This window comes from Camellia sinensis, chromosome 10 (genome assembly GCF_055761805.1).
Source record: "Camellia sinensis isolate YWXY chromosome 10, ASM5576180v1, whole genome shotgun sequence".
In the NCBI taxonomy this organism is placed as follows: domain Eukaryota; kingdom Viridiplantae; phylum Streptophyta; class Magnoliopsida; order Ericales; family Theaceae; genus Camellia; species Camellia sinensis.
Window position 1 is genome coordinate 156,285,458 of NC_138970.1, and position 17,925 is coordinate 156,303,382.

Sequence of the window (17,925 nt, forward strand, 5' to 3'; positions counted from 1 at the left end):
GATTCTCTCTTCTTCTTTTTTTTATTAGTCAAAAAGAAACATAAGGAAGATTGTATTCCAGGTTTGGTTTCTTTAATTACTGAACTAAGAATGCTTTTAAATGTTCTACCATCTTTCTTCCCATTCAAGAAATTATATGATCATTTTGAATAATTAAATCATTGATACTGGTAGTAGTAACAATTTTAAATAAAAATTACTTTTCTAAGCCACTTCAATACTTCTTCATTACAAAAAGAAAATACCTTTTTCACTATAGTATGATTCTTGTAATACATCTGTACAAAATGCAAATACATTTTATGATTGCTTTTATAACAAATTCTTCCAAGAAGATAATTATATCTACCCATGGTTGGAAAAGGGCAATCCACACCTATGTTACATGGACTATTCAAAATAAATCAAATACCCATGTCGGACACCCGACACTTGGACAAGGATGTGGAATATGTGTCCGATACTTTCCATCGGATATTTCTTATATATTTGTATTTAACAATATCATTATATATTATTGTATAATTGCTATAAAATTGGTAAACTGTCTTTTTGACACTATATTGATTATATATATTATTGTAACACCATTTTATCTCACATGTATTGACTAAAAACATAAAAATATGACCCTTTTTTAGCTAAGTCCATGTATTCTTAAATTTGAGGTTTGATGGATTCGACCTTTAATTGCGCACCCGCACCCAATACCCATATTCAAGTCCATGTAACATAGATTCACACAACTCTAACTAGTTCTAATGATTCCATCTTTCTAATAAGCGTCATCCTTCCAATTCTTAAAGGAACAATTAGCTCAATAAAGAAAAAATTTAATTAATTTGTGTTAGGCAACCTGAAATAATGTATTATCAGACAGCACACTTTTCAGAATCTCCGGGATTTTTTTTTTTTTTTTTTTTGTTATGTAGGGTATCTTGGGCCATCTTACGCACACCAGACTAAGTCGCTACAGCCCGAACAAGGCTTTCGAAACAAGGCTTACGCCCTGCGGTCCGTAGCCCCAAGGCATGCATTTGCTGGCTAAGGGATTCGAACTTGAGACCTGGGAAGGAGCAAACCTCCTAGAATTTTAGTCTTGAATAAGTTTGATAATTTAGGGAATTTTTCTTACTTAGTCATTATTCCCTCGACATAAAAATGCGTAGTGATTTGTTGTCCATGGTATATTTACAGTACATTTGACTTTGGACATGGTAAAATAGACAAATCTTTGGTTGAATTTGAAATGATTTAAGGGTTTGATATTTTGGTTTTCAAACTACAGGAAAAAAATATATATATATGAATCACAACGTAAATAAAATTTTGTTGGCAAAGGGCTAAATCAACAAGTTTGACTTATTTTTTTCCTTTTCAAAAGTAAAGAACATCACTTAAATGGTTAATTTTGTGAATGATAGAACTATATGGAAGCTCTGCAATGCTCGAAATCCCATACTTCAACCTTTCATGATTTCTTTAGATAGTTAATGCATGCTTCTTATATTTTTTGCTCTGATTGAACTTTAACATGTGGGTGCCAACAAGAAAATGTAGGTATTTAAATTTTTTTCATGGCCAGCACATGCCACCTGGAGGCACCCTAATCAAGCTCTCAAGCACCTGCCTCTAGATAAATTATAATTTTAGCATCTACTAAGCCAAACTTTAGAGTACAGCATAATTGAAAGAAAAACAAAAATCTAATGAGTAGAACCTAATTATGCGCTTACAGGAAGGGTCTCCCATATTGCTTCATCACTCATTATTTCTTCATCTCCAGGCATTAGAGCCCTACACATCCTAAATAAGTAACAATCAATTATTAAGGCTGAAGCACAATTTGTTAAAAATAGTCAAGTCAATGACACAAATTAATATATATTTTGAAGTCATATATTGAAGATACCTCATCTACTTAACATAATGCATAAATTCTATAATGGCAGTTACTTTAAAGTACATCTTAAGATTGTTTCACATTTGGTAGCTCTGAAAACCAATATACAGTGATCTACTCAGTGGAGGACAAAAACTTACGTAACATTGTCAATCAAAATTGCAACTTCAAATGCCAACAAGGGCAAAAAGGCAATCTTCAAGCTTATGGCTGCAATACATACAATTCATAAATAAAACTAGTCAGAAAGGTTTGAACAGTTAAACAATGACCAAGATAGGTAATTAGCCTAGTTAGCAGACAATGCATTTAAGAAGGTACATAACAGGGTACAAAGCTTATGAAATGAAAAACAAATGAGCATTATAAGCATTGAGCAAAAGTATCAATGTGATAATAATTAAAAGAAAAAATAACAAATATATTCAATCTTATTTCAAATAAGATGCATTGATGATTATATTAATAGGGTTTTGCCTGTGTACCATAACTGCTCTCAAGATATATACATAGGAGTAGCTCAAAAGCAACAAGCAACGGCATAGCCATGACAGCATGAAATGGCGCCCACTGTTCATGCAAGAGTGTAATTTCCCATTATTATAATAACTTATGGAACGAAATTATGCATTTTCAAAAGAGCAGGACAATAACAAGTTGGATATATTGTTTGTACCCGGCGATCATGAGGCATTGATGGAGCAGGTAAGGAAAATCTGCCACGTGCTAAAACCACATGAAATAACCACAGAGGAGTAAAAATAGTCCTGCAAGATTAACCAAAAGCAAAAGCTAGTTAAACTTGAGAAGAGAAGAAAGTTTCTCTCCCACGTATGACCCACATAGGATATATTAAACTAAACCAAACCAAACCAAACCAAGCCAAGCCTTAAGTCGCATCAAATGGAGTCGACTACCTGAATCCTTCTTCTCCACTAGACTCTATCTAAAGCCATTTCGTTAGTCAAATTAAGGAGGTTCATATCTCTATTTACTACACTAGTCCATGTCAATTTAGATCTATCCTTTCTCCTAACACTTTCATCTATTGTCCCTATATCACATCTCTTCACCACTGCCTCTATTGATCTCTGTTGTATATGACCAAACCATCTCAATCTATTCTCTCTCAACTTATCTTCTATCGGTACTACTCATACCCATTCTCGAATATACTCATTCCTAACTCTATCTTTTCTAGTCTTGCTACACATCCACCTTAGCATCCTCATCTCAGTAACACTCATCTTATCTACATGTTGTTTCTTAGTAACCCAACATTCCAATCCAAACAACATCGCTGGTCTAATAGCCGTTCTATAGAACTTCCCTTTTAGTCTAATGGGTACTCGTTTATCGCACAATACCCTAGACGCACTCCGCCACTTAAGCCACCCCGCCTTAATCTTATGGACCACATCCGCTCCAATCTCTCCAGCAGTTATGATAATCGATCCTAAATAACGAAAATATTCACTCTTAAGTAGTTCTTGACTCTCAATTTTCACTTCTCCTCTGCTTCCATTGTTACTATTACTAAAATTACATTCTATATACTCTGTCTTAGTTCTACTTATCCTAAATCCTTTAGATTCAAGTATTTCTCTCCAAGTCTCTAACTTAGTGTTAACTCATTCTCTAGTCTCATCCGCTAACACAATATCATCTGCAAAAAGCATATACCATGGCACATCATCCTGAATATTTCTCATCAACTCATCCATAAAAGTAAACCACAAATTTTAAAGAGCTCCATAAAAGGTGCAAACAGATTAACAAAAAGAACATTATAGACCTCTTTGCAGGTTCATAAATGTTTTTAACCATAAAAATGTTATACATGATATGACCTAATTAAGTTGAGGCTTACTTGCAGGAACCGTATTACCTATAGAGCATATAGGTTGTGAATTTACATAAAACAGCAACACGTATCCACATGCTTCTTAATGGAAACGTGTTGAACCTTGTAACTGATTTATGTCATAATACTATTGGGCATTGTTTGTAATTGGAGGAATGTGATTTGCCACACACACACACAAAGAAGAGCATATCAAAAATCAAGCATATATGTATTGGTTATCAAAGTTTGAAGATTATTCTTCTAGAACCTTGATATGGGAACAAAGTAATTATTCCTCTGTGCTATCAGAGAAATATGTTAGTTGCCTAATGTCATACCTTTGTAAGGTAGTGTCTTAAATACTAAATTGTGAAGCTTATCTTGAAAATTCTATCTACAACCATATCAACTCAAACAAGAAGACACTTAACCATCAAAAAACATGAAATTTTCATAAACACATCAACATTTGTATATGAACATCAAATAAGATCAAAACTTATTACCAATTGTAACTTGCTCTCCAAACATAAAATTGACAATGGTCTGTTTAGTATGGTGTGACAATTTCAATAAGTACATCAACATTTGTTCATGAACATTGAACAAGGTCAAAAAAATTATACCAAAAGTAACTTGCTCTCTAAACTAAGAATTGTCAGTGGCCAGTTTGGTATCATTTTTGAAACCTTATCTGTTCTCGAAAGAAGAAAAGATAAGAACAAAACAGAGAACGCCATTTGGAGGAAACCATTTTGAACAGATTTCTAGATTTTTTTAATAAGTAAGAAAAAAAAACTCAGAAAATAAAAAAGATGAGGCTAAAACAACTGTTCTTCAAAAAATTCTGTCATTTTCATTTTCAAAAGTCAAGAATCAAAAGCTGAAAATGAATAGAACAACAAATAAGCCTACTTACCTAAGAATTAAAAGCAATTTACCCAATTAAAATTGAAACCTTTGGCATCATCACTACAAAAAATAAATTGAAAAAACAAAATAAAAGAAGAAGAAAAAGATTACTATAATCTTCAATTGAGTCAACTACGACCAAAAGTAAAACTCTACCTATGGTAAGGGGTACAGGTACATCAATAAGGTAAAATCCAAAAAAAAGGTAAAGTACCGGTACAACTTGGTACGTTTGTAAAAAAAATATTTATTGTTAATTTGGAGTAATGCAAAATTGATTAAATGGTTTAATTTGTTAAAGATCCCACCTACAATTAACATTTAATGCCAAAAAATAAGGTATAAATCAAAATTATATGTCATTATATTAAATAACTTACCAACTATAGCTTAATTTTACAATCATGGTAAGCATAAAGCTAAAAATAAAAATAAAAAGAAAATCTAGTGAAAGGAATTTGATTTATATAGTAGAAGAAAATATTATTTCAGATACAGTACTACTTGGATATACACTATGTATGTCTGGATATGGTAAAAATTAAGTACATGTTTCGTATATTATGCTGACCCTACACCGGTAAGTACAAGTACGGCATATTTGTTGAAGGATCTTTGCTTCATAGAACTCTACCAATGGAAAAATCTTCATAACACATACTTTAACATTTCAAATTAACCCAAGTACCGTCTAGGAAAGTCGCCCAAAAATTAAAAAAAAGGGGGCTAGAAAAAAAAAATCAAAATTAAAATGTACCAAAATAGGAAGCAATAAACGGCAAGAACAAAAGAAAAAAAGTAAATTTCTATAGAATCCACATTTGAACCAGTAGAATTTTCATGGGATTTGCAGATGTTTCAAAATTAATAACAACAGTTACATACAAACTTCAACTACAAATTCCATAAGAGATTGACAAATTTAAATCAGTATTCTACATAGACTTTTATTTAATTTAATTTTCTCAGATACCAAACATAGGTTGAAAAGAAAATTGCAGAGATATTGAAAGAAAAACAAAAATTGATACGAACCACCAAGAGCGAGACACGACATGATCGAGCTTGAGAGCGAGAGAGAGCGTGAAAAAGAAGAGCAATCCATGTGCCGCCGCAGCTTGTAGAGCCTTGGCAACTCTCCTCCAACTCATCACTCTCCTCTGAACCATCATATCTCGAAAATGAAAAACAATTTCAAACAGAGTAAACTACAAGTCTGTATATATGTATGTATAGAATGAATGAATGAAGAAACTGTTCAAAAACGACGGAGTCTCCGAGAGGAAGCCTTGATAAGACCTTAGAACTGCGAAGAAAGAGACACCTCTCTCTCTCTCTCTCTCTCTCTCTCTCTCTCTCTCCCCCTCTATCTATCTCTATCTCCCTCTCTCTCTCTCCCTCTCCAACTTCGGTTTCACGCGAGCGTTACTTTTCATACCCAGATACCTTTGTCTACAAAAATGTCATATACGAAAATGTCATATACGCTTCTTTGGAAAGGTGAATATTTTAGCAGTTATTTTAATTTTTGATTATTTTAATAAATTAAAATATTTATATTTAGGGAAGGAATTGAATTTTTTTATAATTTGATATGATGTTTACAAAATAAAAAATGAAATAATTATAAATTTAATATAATATTTTATTTTATTAATTATTTTAATTTATTTTATCTTTTTATAAATTTTAGCTTAAAAAATAAAAATAAAAATAAAAATTAGCTTATTTGGTTTTGATTTTGAAAAAATTCTACTCTCTTTTTTTTCTTGTTTTAATGTTTTTCATGATTTATTTTTTATTTTAAGAATTTTTTTTTAATTTTTAGACATGCTTAGCATATATACACTTAAAAAATATAATATTTGTGAAAAAAATCTTTAAAAAATACACTAACTACCAAAAAATATTTTTAAAAAAATATGACAATTTAGTATTTTTTTGAATTTTTGTGTATTTATTAATTTTTTAAAATATTTTCACAAATATTTTATTATTTATATACATCTAAATAAGGTACATCTAAAAAAGTAAAAAAATACTTAAAATTTAAAAAATATTTACTAAAATAAAAAATACAAAAAATAAAAAAATATATAATTTTCAAAAAACTAAACCAAACCCACGGAATCTTTCCCCAAACACTCATATAATCTTTTGTAGTGCATTTGTGATAAGACCAATCCATATTAATACATGGGCTTTATGGCTGGTCATTTAAAATTTAAGATGAAATAGAGTTAATTTCTTAAAAATCTTATTTATAAATGTTATAATAGTTCAAATCTTATTTAAGATTTTTTAAATTAATAAGTCATATTTAGTAAAATTAAGAATATTATCAATTTTTCTAAATTTTAAAACTAAGAATATTATCAATTTTTGCATAGTAATATTCCATATAATTGTTTCACTAACTAATGAAAAAAAAAAACAAAACATGAGATTAAACGTTTTTGTCCTTCTACTTATTAATTTGATTCAACTATCTAATAAAACCGAGAACATTAACAATTTTTTCAGTTTTAAAACTGAGAACATTATCAGTTTCATTTTTATTTTATTTTTTTTTATTTTGCACATTAATGTTCTATTATCATGCTCCTTTATAGATACAAAGTTTTCAGTTTTGTACAAAAAAATAATTCAATTTTTTTCAATTTGAAAGTTAATAAAGTTTTGAAAATCAAAATAAATATCAAATCATCATGTTCTTTTACATATAATTAAATGATGAACAATCATTGTTTAAAGAGCAATTCCGATTTTTAAAAATTTAATGAGACTTGAAGGTCCAAAAAATATTATTACGAATATATCTTTGAAATTTAATTAAAATTTGAATTGTCTTGAAAAATGATGAATATTTTTTGTCATAATTTTTTATTTAATTAATTGAAAAATAAAAAATTTAGTTATTCTTTTATACAATAATAAAATTATCAAAATTATTAATTAAAATACATTTTATATATCATTTAAAATTGTTAATTGACTTTATGATTAGTCATTTGTTGTGAAATTCAAAACTTCAAGAGGTGAAATGTAATTTCTAGAATTATATGGAGCAATTCGTGTTCTAAATAAATTTCAGAAAATATATTTATAATTATCCTAAAATTTAATAAAATTGAGTGTTCTTATATATTCCTAACTTTCAGCTAGTATTCACACCAAACGTTTGTTTTTTTGTTTGGATTATAAATTTGATTATGGGTTTAAAAATAAAAAGAAAAAAAAAGTAAATAAAGTGTAGATAAAATAAATTATATTTCATTTATAGTTTATTTATATTTTTCTTTTTTTCTTTTTAAATTTCTACCCAAATTCATAATCCAAACACGGTTAAAGAAAGTAGTCAAGATTCTCTCCAATCTAGATGGATAAGAGGGTGTTATTTGGATTTATGGGATCTACCATGGATTTTTTTTTTTTATGATTCAAATTGTTTGTTTTGTAAGAACATTCGTGTATATCATTCATATAAAAAATTAGATTGATTCGACAATCATAACATGTTTAATTTATCAATTTTATCATAAAAAATAGGTGGTCTGTTTTTAAAAGTACACTTGCTATTATTTTTAGATAAATACAATAAATCGAATAAATTATGATTATTGAATCAACCTAGTTTTTTATGTAAATAATATACACAAAGGCTTTACAAAATGAACAATACGAATTATCAAAATGTATAGTGGCCCCATTGGCTCGAACAACACTATCTAGTTTAAATCATGGATTTGAGTGAAATCCAACCCTTTAAAAAATGGTTGGATTTTTCAAATTTAAATTTCAACTTTAGAAAATTTGAAAGATTTGTTGGACTCATTACAAGTCTTATTTTGTACAAACCTCCATATATAATATTTATTAAACAAATTAGGTTGATTACATAATCATAATCTTTTTGTTTTTGTTTTTGTTAGTATTTATTTTTTTAAAAAAAACGGCCCACATTTTTTGGAAGAAAAATGTGATAAAATAAAAATGTTACAATTATTATATCGACTTGATTTTTTTATAAATGATTTACACGTTGTAATCTAAAAATTGAACGATTTTAATCATCAAGACAGAACTTGTAATGAGTCTCATAATCCCGAACAACACGGTCCAATTTACTTTGTGAACCAAAATATGCTTAACCCCTGTTAAACATCCCTTAAAAAAATAATCACATATAATTGTTGACTAATTTAAAATATAACTAATTAAAATTCACTCTTGGTCACGTCAATATTAATAAATTTAAAAGTATTCATTCTGCTTGGTTTTGATTTTCGGAAAATATTTTTTAGAAAATTTTACTTTTTTATTTTTTGTACTTTTTTGTTTTCACTAAATTTTTTTAATATTTTAAGTGTTTTTTAATTTTTAAACACACCTAACATAAATACACTTTAAAAATAGAATTCTTGTGAAAAAAATCTTTTAAAAAATTCACTAAATACCAAAAATAAAAAATGCAAAAAAATACAAAAATTCAATATATTTTTCATATTTTTATGTATTTGTTAATGTTTTAAAAATATTTTTTCCCAAATATATTAAAGTACAAATATATTTTGGATTACTTCAAATCCAGGATTTAGCACCTTTCTTTAGAAAGCATAAATATATCCATATAGGAAATTGCATTAAAACCTTTAACCCTATTAGGACAAAATACCAATATCCAATGTACCCTTAGAGATGGAAGATGTCTTGACTAGAAAGCATCTCTTATGAGAGCCATAGAAACCAGTCTTTCTCATGGACCAATATATTTTAATGTTCATCCAAACTTAAGTGTAGCATTAATGGATCCAAATTTATCAGAAGTATTAGAACTTAGAGTTCTTACAAATGGTTATCAATATATGGTAGGAAGTCCGCCTTTAACAGTCATTTACAAAATATATTTGAAGGTTCTTACTACTTTAAATCCCTACATTAGAAAGCAAAGTGAATCAGGACAAACTGTTCTGATTGGCACAAACCTATACAGTAGCAAAGTTTCCATACCCACAATGATTCCATGGCAAAATATTACATTTCCAGAATCATGGCATATTCCAAAGGCTGTACCAGCAAGACCAATAGTCAGGCAAACTATAGACCAAGTTGTTCAAACCCAAGGAGGTCATGTTTACCTCAATTTCAAAAAACCTTTACTTACCAGAAGTATGTCTACTACAAGTATTAGGTCAAATCTATCATATAGGGTTGACCTTCTAGAATCATCCCGACAGTCAGTATCTGAACCCGTTGAATCAGTTATGCAAGGAATGCCTTCTAGACCACCTAGTAGGCCACCAAGCAATGCTTTTGTAGATCCTATAGTCCAAGGAGTCCAAATATCAGAAAATCAAATACCTCATGGTATTTATGAAACCAGAAGACCTGAGAATACAACAACTAGTGATATGAATTTTGAAATTTAATGGATTATACTCCAAGAAGTGAAATAAGAAGACAATTAAACCAGGAATTTATGCAGACTAAATACCAGGAATTTAGAAGTTGGTATTTTGCAAATCATAATGACCAACAACTTCAGTATTTTAAAAATCAATATTATTACCATCTTGAAAAATATCAAATCTTAACACCATTTCCAGAATGGTATTATGAATTTGCAACAGTTATGGAAATAGTTCCTGAACAAGAAGTTAACGTATTAACAAACATCCAAAAAAATTGGACTACAATAAATGGACAAACAGTATTGTCTATTCATCCGACTCCTCAATCCTTAGAATTAGCTCCTAATGGAGATACTACTATACAATAGTTACTCACCACTGCTTATGTGAAATTACTAGCAAGAGCACCCCACAAAGAGGTTACTCAACTTAAAGACCTCGTTCCTATTATGAAACAAAATAATTACACTAATCTATATTTCCAAACAGTTGGAAAACAATTAACCCGAATTGAAGAATCAATTGATCATTTTAAAGATAGACAGTTGGTTACTCCAGAATTATCACTTCAACCTGTTAATATCAAACCACCTTTAGAAGTAACTAATTTTAAGCTACGATCTGACAAACACGATAGTGAATTCATGGAAACTCTTCTTAAAAAGATGTCAAATCTTCATATAGGAAAAGTACCCCATGAAGGTAGCAGTTTAATTCATACGTTATCTACTTCCAGACAACAGGATTTACCAGACGAATATACGGAAGAAATCACTCCTGATTTAATTCAAGAATTACAAAACAATTTTCAAGATATTAAAATTGTCAACAAAGTTACTATACCAAAGAATAATTAGCCAGTTTCTACTAGATATTATTATCCTAGACCTACTCCCCAAGATCTTCTTTATGAAGAAGGTTATTGGAAAGATCAGAAATCTTACCATTGTAAAACCATTTATGAATGGAATATTGATGGTGAATCAGAATATCGAATTTGGGAAATTGTTCGGCAAGTGATTATGTATGCTACTGTATGTAAACAATACAGTAATACTGACCACCGGATAGATAAATTTATTATTAATGGCTTTACTAGAATTCTCAAAGGTTGGTGGGATAACATTCTCACTACCACTCAACAGAATGAGATTGTCACAGCCACAAAAACTGAATTTGATCCATCCACTAATATGAATATCCAAAAAGAGGATGTTGTTTACACCCTTGTCAAAACTATTATGCTCCATTTTATTGGACCCAGTTCTGGTGTTAATGATCGCAGCCGAGAGCTTTTACAGAATTTAAGATGTCCATCTTTAACCCATTTTCGGTGGTATAAAGATGTTTTCCTTCTTAAAGTCGTTCAACGACCTGATGCTAACAGTGACAATTGGAAAGCCAAATTTATTGATGGCCTTCCTACTCTTTTTGCTGAAAAAGTTCGGAAAAAACTTAGGGATCGCCATAATCAAATGTCCATACCCTATAACCAGTATACTTATGGCCAGCTGATTGCTATAGTCATTGAAGAAGGTCTTGCACTTTGTAATGACCTTAAATTACAGTATCAGCTTAAAAAACAGAATCTTACAGAAAAGAAAGAGTTAGGTGAATTCTGTGAACAATTTGCCTATGATACAAAACTCCAATACCCTAAGACCAGAAAATCTTACCCGAAGAAATTTACCAAAAAATATCCCCAGCAGTATAAAAAATCCAAATCTAGTAATTACTCGAAAAAGTTTTCTCCTCAAACCCGAAAAAGTAAGTCCACAAAACGACCTCCTAAAAAGGATGTTAAATGTTATAAGTGTGGAGCAATAGGACATTATGCAAACAGATGTAGATCTAAATTAAAAACTAAAATTAATGAATTAGCATTAGATCCTTAAACCACTCAACAGATACTTCAAGCTCTTGAAGCAGAAAAAGAATCAGAAACCGATTCTGCATCAGATGGTATTGCAGAACTTTATTCTCCATCAACCTCTGATGAAGAAGTTGAAGAACCAAAATTAAATTGCTTATGTTCTACAAACCTGAATTAGATTTCTGAAATTAATTATTGGAAATCTATTGTTGAAATGAATGGCTTGAACCTTGGAGGTCCTAGTATTCATGGTCTAACAGATGATCAGAAATTAATGCTTGATTTGGCAGACCAAATCAAAAATCCATATATGAAACTTAAATTTTTGGAAATGTGTTATCAAAACGCAGAACCTCCAATCATACCAGTAGAATCTTATAGTATGAAAGATGTTTTAAATCGACTCCAAACATCAACCACTTTTGATAAAACCAATTATTATTCAAGATTAAAAAATGGAAATTAATTTTCTCAAAACTGAAGTAAAACATTTACAAACAGCTAATTGATCAATCATTAATGATATTAAAAGAATTGACAGACAGATGAAAGATAAAGCAATATCATATTCATCTACTACAGAATCTAATGACAAGAAATTAGAAAACCAATATTTGATGCTTATGAATCAAATCACCTTTCAAAAATGGTACATCAGAATTACTTTCATCATAAAACCAGATTTTATTATCAAAGATACTATTGCATTAGTTGATAATGGAGCCGACATGAATTACATACAAGAAGGATTGAATCCAACACAGTATTTTCATAAAACTGCTCAATCTTTAACAAGTGCTAGTGGCACTTCTATGAAAATCAGATATAAAATTCCTGAAGCTTTAATTTGCAATCAAGGAATATGTTTACCAACAACTTTTGTTCTCATCAGAAATATGTCTCAAAATATTATTCTAGGGATACCTTTTTTTATGTTTACTTATGCTTATCACTAAGATAGATTTCATAGGTATTCACACCAACATCAGTAATCAACCCATCATTTTTGAATTTATAACAGAACCATACACTAAAGAATTAGACGAAATCCGAGATATGGTTAGTTTTAAAGAAAAACAAATCAATTTCCTTCAAACAGAAATTCATTTTCTTACCACTGAGCAAAGGTTGCAACAGCCAGCTTTCCAGAACAAAATTAAATTAATTGAAAAAGAATTTCAATCAGAAATATGCGGTGATACTCCAAATGTTTTTTGGGAAAGAAAGCATCACATGGTCACTCTTTCTTATGAACCAGATTTTGATGAAAAATTCATCCCAATCATAGCTCGTCCTAGTCAGATGGAAAACGAATATTTAGAAATGTGTAAAACAGAAATTCAAAATCTTCTACACAAGAAATTAATCAGACCAAGTCACTCCCCTTGGAGTTGTACATCATTTTATGTTAATAAAAATGCAGAAATTGAGAAAGGTGTACCAAGATTGGTAATTAATTATAAACCTCTTAATGATGTTTTAAGATGGATCAGATACCCTATTCCTAACAAAAAATCTCTTTAGATCGATTACAGGATGCAGTCATATTTTTCAAATTTGACTTGAAATCAGGATATTGGCAAGTTCAAATTAATGAATCAGACAGGTATAAAACTGCTTTTACAGTACCTTTCGGGCATTATGAATGGAATGTTATGTCTAGAGCTGCAAATGAACCAAGCTGTTCATGAACAAGCTCGGCTCGGCTCGGCTCGGCTCGTTTAGTAAACGAGCCCAGCTCGAGCTCGCGCTCGCATAAGCTCGACTCGTTTATCTTTATTTAAATTATATAATAAATATATTATTTATATATTAAATAATATATAAATATATATATAAATAATAATATAAATAATATTTTTATTTAAATATTTATATTTAAATAATATAAATAATATTAAAAAAAAATTATCGAGCCGAGCCAAGCTCGAGCCCAGCTCCTTATCGAGCCGAGCTCGAGCTCAATAAATAAGCTCGATAAGTAAACGAGCCGAGCTCGAGCTCAACAAAGCTCGGCTCGGCTCGGTTCGTTTGCAACCCTAGTTATGTCATTTGGCTTAAAAAATGCTCTATCGGAATTTCAACATATCATGAATGATATTTTCAATCCTTATACAGAATTTGCAATTTGCTATATTGATGACGAATTAATTTATTCATCTATTGATCAGCATATTAAACATCTTAATATATTTAAGAATATTATTATCAGAAATGGAGTCATATCTGCACCCAAGATGAAACTTTTCCAAACAACAATACGTATTCTTGGTCATAATATTCATAACGGAAGCATTATTCCAATAAACAGAAGTATTGAGTTTTCTTCTAAATTTCCTAATGAAATAAAAGATAAAACTCAACTACAGAGATTTCTTGGTAGTCTTAATTATACCAGGGATTATTATCACCAGTTAGATAAGGATGCCTCCATCCTTTATACCCGTCTTCTTAAGAATCCTCCTCCGTGGTCTGAAGAACATACCACAGCAGTTCAGAAGATTAAGGCCAAGGTTAAACAATTACCTTGTCTTCAACTTCCTAATTCTCAATGGAAAAAGATTGTTGAAACAGACGCCTCTAATTAGGGATTTTAAAACAATTCAATCCTAATACCTCTACAGAAGAATTATTACGTTTTCATTCAGGAAGTTGGTGAGGACCATCTTTAAATTACTCAGCCATTAAACAGGAATGTTTAGCTATTGTCAAATGTATTTTAAAATTCCAGGATGATTTGCTTAATCAACATTTTATTATCAAAGTTGATTGTTCCGCAGTTAAACAGATTTTAAAAAAAGATGTTTTAAATTTAGCATCTAAACAGATATTTGCAACATGGAAAAATGCTTTATCAGTATTTGATTTTGATATTGAATATATCAAAGGCGAGAATAATATTCTAATACCAATAGGAAGTGCTTGACACAGGGTAAAGCTAAGCACGTCTGTCAACGACTTACAAGGCTATGACCTAAACGCAATCACTACTAACTGGTCTTACTTTAACGTGACTTGGGTGACGTCCCACTTAACCTAACACACAGTTCTACCCTCAATTAGCACAAACCCAGGAATATAAATGAACATAATACAAATATATAATAAACAAATTATAACATATATGGTCTCATGATTTACTGTTGAGGTGGAGGCCTAACAGAGGCTACCCACACAATAATATGTTCTTGTATTTGTGTTGAATTCTATCAATTTGTTGATTATAGAATTCTAACTGTTGGATGACCCAAGGGTCTGAAAATATAGATAAATAATGTAAATACTGATTACGACTTATAATATAAAAATCTAAAACATGTAAAAGATCAACAAGTAGATTTACAGAGGGCATACATTAAAAGAAATACTTACAATCATTAATATCTTCAAAACAGCATAAATCTTCCACACACAACTTATATTTAGAAATTTTTATTACAGAGAGGGAGAGCTTACCGGAGTTGAGAATAGAAAATATTATAAAAAAAACTTTGCCTCAACAAGGATGAGGCCTTTCCCTTTTATAGACATAGAAAATGAAATGAAAATATAAGGCAAGGACAGGTGGCGTGTCCTGGATGGTATGGAGTCGAGCATCCTTATCCTTTGGCTGAGTGGGAGTCTGCTTTTGACTCAACATCCTTATCTTCTTTAGACGGATATGAGATATTTTATTTCTCTTTTCTAGATAAGGCATCTTCTTTCACCGAAAGGTGTTTTGTCGTTTCCTGCCAACATACTGATGAATTGATTCTGGTGAAAGATAAGGCATTATTCTTTGCCTTTTTCCTTTTTTGTCTTTTTCTTTATCGATCTTTTCTCCAATCATGCTGGTTAGAGAATCCCAAAAATCACCAAAATTTGGTTCATCTTCTTCTGGTTGTGATTCTCCAGCCAATACAAAAAATTGATTGGTTTTTTCTTCTTCGGAATCTTCCTGTTCATGACTACTGGTGACAAATTTCATAGAAGAGTCATCTTTTGATACAGTTTGAAGGAATTGCTCGTTCATGAAATCCATGCTTTTAACAATCAATTATGTTTCTGACAGATTTGGAAATTTCTGCCTTAATTCTGTTTGAATTTGAACAATAGGATTTGTATTAACTGGTTGGCTGGGAAGAGCTTTAAAAGCAACATCCCAACAAGCTTGTGTATGAGCTTTAATTTTCTGGACAGTTTCTGTTAAAGTAGGGTTCATACCCTTATCCCACCATCTTACAAAGAATACTCTTTTAAGACATGGGATCTTGTTCTGGTAATCACATTCAAAGTTTCATTTCCATATCCATGGTATACCAAACCGAATAGTAAAATGGGTCAAAGATTTGTTGATAGAAATATTTTTGTTTGCTGGTAAATGAGAGTAAGCAATATGCCATTCATTATATGTTTCTCTCACTCGTACTGGTAAAATTTCCATTTGAAGCCTAAATTTATCCCACCAAATGAGGAACCAATTTGGTAAATCATTTTTGAGGACATCAGAGGCAATTCTAATGATCCAAGAATGGTTGTTAATAGGATTCTGGTAATAGAATGCATAAGTAAAAGCATCTATGTAATCCCAATAACTGTAGCAGGTTTCCCTATTGCGAATGTCTAATTGACGGGTAGCATGCGGATGAATGCCCCATGTGGCAATGGGCATAATATTTCAGATAGTAATCTTGTTGTATTGAATTGGACTTGCTGTTTTGGAGGGATCATGCAAAGTATGATTGATCTCTGTTGATCCTGTTTCAGATAAGATCTGTTCGTAGACATATCGATACTGGTCAAAATGGGGAGGAAATTGTTGCGTAGTAAGATACCGACGCTTAATTTCCCATGGATCTGGAATCCATTTTTCATCAGCTAGTTTAATATAGAGGACTGTCTCTTCTATAATACTGTTAGGAGTATACTATTCTTTAGGCTTAAAAAGAATATCCTTAGCTGATTGGCTAGATTTGCCTTTACTAGTATTGGCACTAAGCCTTGGAAATTCTGTATGATAGGGATTAGAACCCCTACCGCGACCTCTGCGGCCTCTGCTGGTCATTTGGAAATACTATTTTAGCCCTGCAAATATTCACGAGTGAGAAAATCGGGAAGTGAATTATTCTTGCCTTTGATATATTCAATATCAAAATCAAATACTGATAAAGCATTTTGCCATGTTGCAAATATCTGTTTAGATGCTAAATTTAAAACATCTTTTTTAAAAATCTGTTTAGCTGCAAAACAATCAACTCTGATAATAAAATGTTGATTAAGAAAATCATCCTAGAATTTTAAAACACATTTGACAATAGCTAAACATTCATGTTTAATGGTTGGGTAATTTAAAGCTGGTCCTCGCCAACTTCCTGCATGAAAACGTAATAGTTCTTCTGTAGAGGTATTAGGATTGAATTAATTTAAAATCCGACCAAATCTCTGATTAGAGGCGTCTGTTTCAACAATCTTTTTCCATGAAGGATTAGGAAGTTGAAGACAAGGTAATTGTTTAACCTTGGCCTTAATCTTCTGAACTGCTGCAGTATGTTCTTCAGACCACAGAGGAGGATTCTTACGAAGACGGGTAAAAATGATGGAGGCATCCGTATCTAACTGGTGATAATAATCCCTGATATAATTGAGACTACCAAGAAATCTCTATAGTTGAGTTTTATCTTTTATTTCATCAGGAAATTTAGAAGAAAACTCAATACTTCTGTTTATTGGAATAATGCTTCCATTATGAATATTATGACAAAGAAAACGTACTATTGTTTGGAAAAGTTTCATCTTGGGTGTAGATATGACTAGACCATTTCTGATAATAACATTCTTAAATATATTAAGATGTTTAATATGTTGATCAATAGATGAATAAATTAATACATCATCAATATAGCAAATTACAAATTCTGTACAAGGATTGAAAATATCATTCATGATATGTTGAAATTCCGATAGAGCATTTTTTAAGCCAAATGACATAACATTCCATTCA

The 17,925-nt window shown here is 30.6% G+C and overlaps 1 protein-coding gene across 4 annotated transcripts in view; it reads right to left on the minus strand.

The window, feature by feature from the left end:
* Window positions 1-6,128, minus strand: part of LOC114323745 (Transmembrane Fragile-X-F-associated protein) — a 29,946-nt gene extending 23,818 nt beyond the window's left edge. For 2 of the 4 annotated variants that reach the window (XR_014342791.1, XR_014342790.1), the window contains exons 1-5: window positions 5,697-6,117; window positions 2,580-2,670; window positions 2,389-2,473; window positions 2,044-2,113; window positions 1,737-1,806 (exon numbers count right to left, since the gene is read on the minus strand). Coding sequence is in view for 2 of the 4 variants with exons in the window: in XM_082892654.1 (XP_082748780.1) it covers window positions 1,737-1,806; window positions 2,044-2,113; window positions 2,389-2,473; window positions 2,580-2,670; window positions 5,697-5,833 (453 nt within the window). In the remaining 2 variants the exon portion in view is untranslated. Of the gene's footprint in view, window positions 1-1,736; window positions 1,807-2,043; window positions 2,114-2,388; window positions 2,474-2,579; window positions 2,671-5,696 lie in introns of all 4 variants that reach the window. The other 2 variants (XM_082892654.1, XM_082892655.1) reach the window with 2 other exon arrangements.
* Between the last annotated feature and the right edge of the window lie 11,797 nt (window positions 6,129-17,925).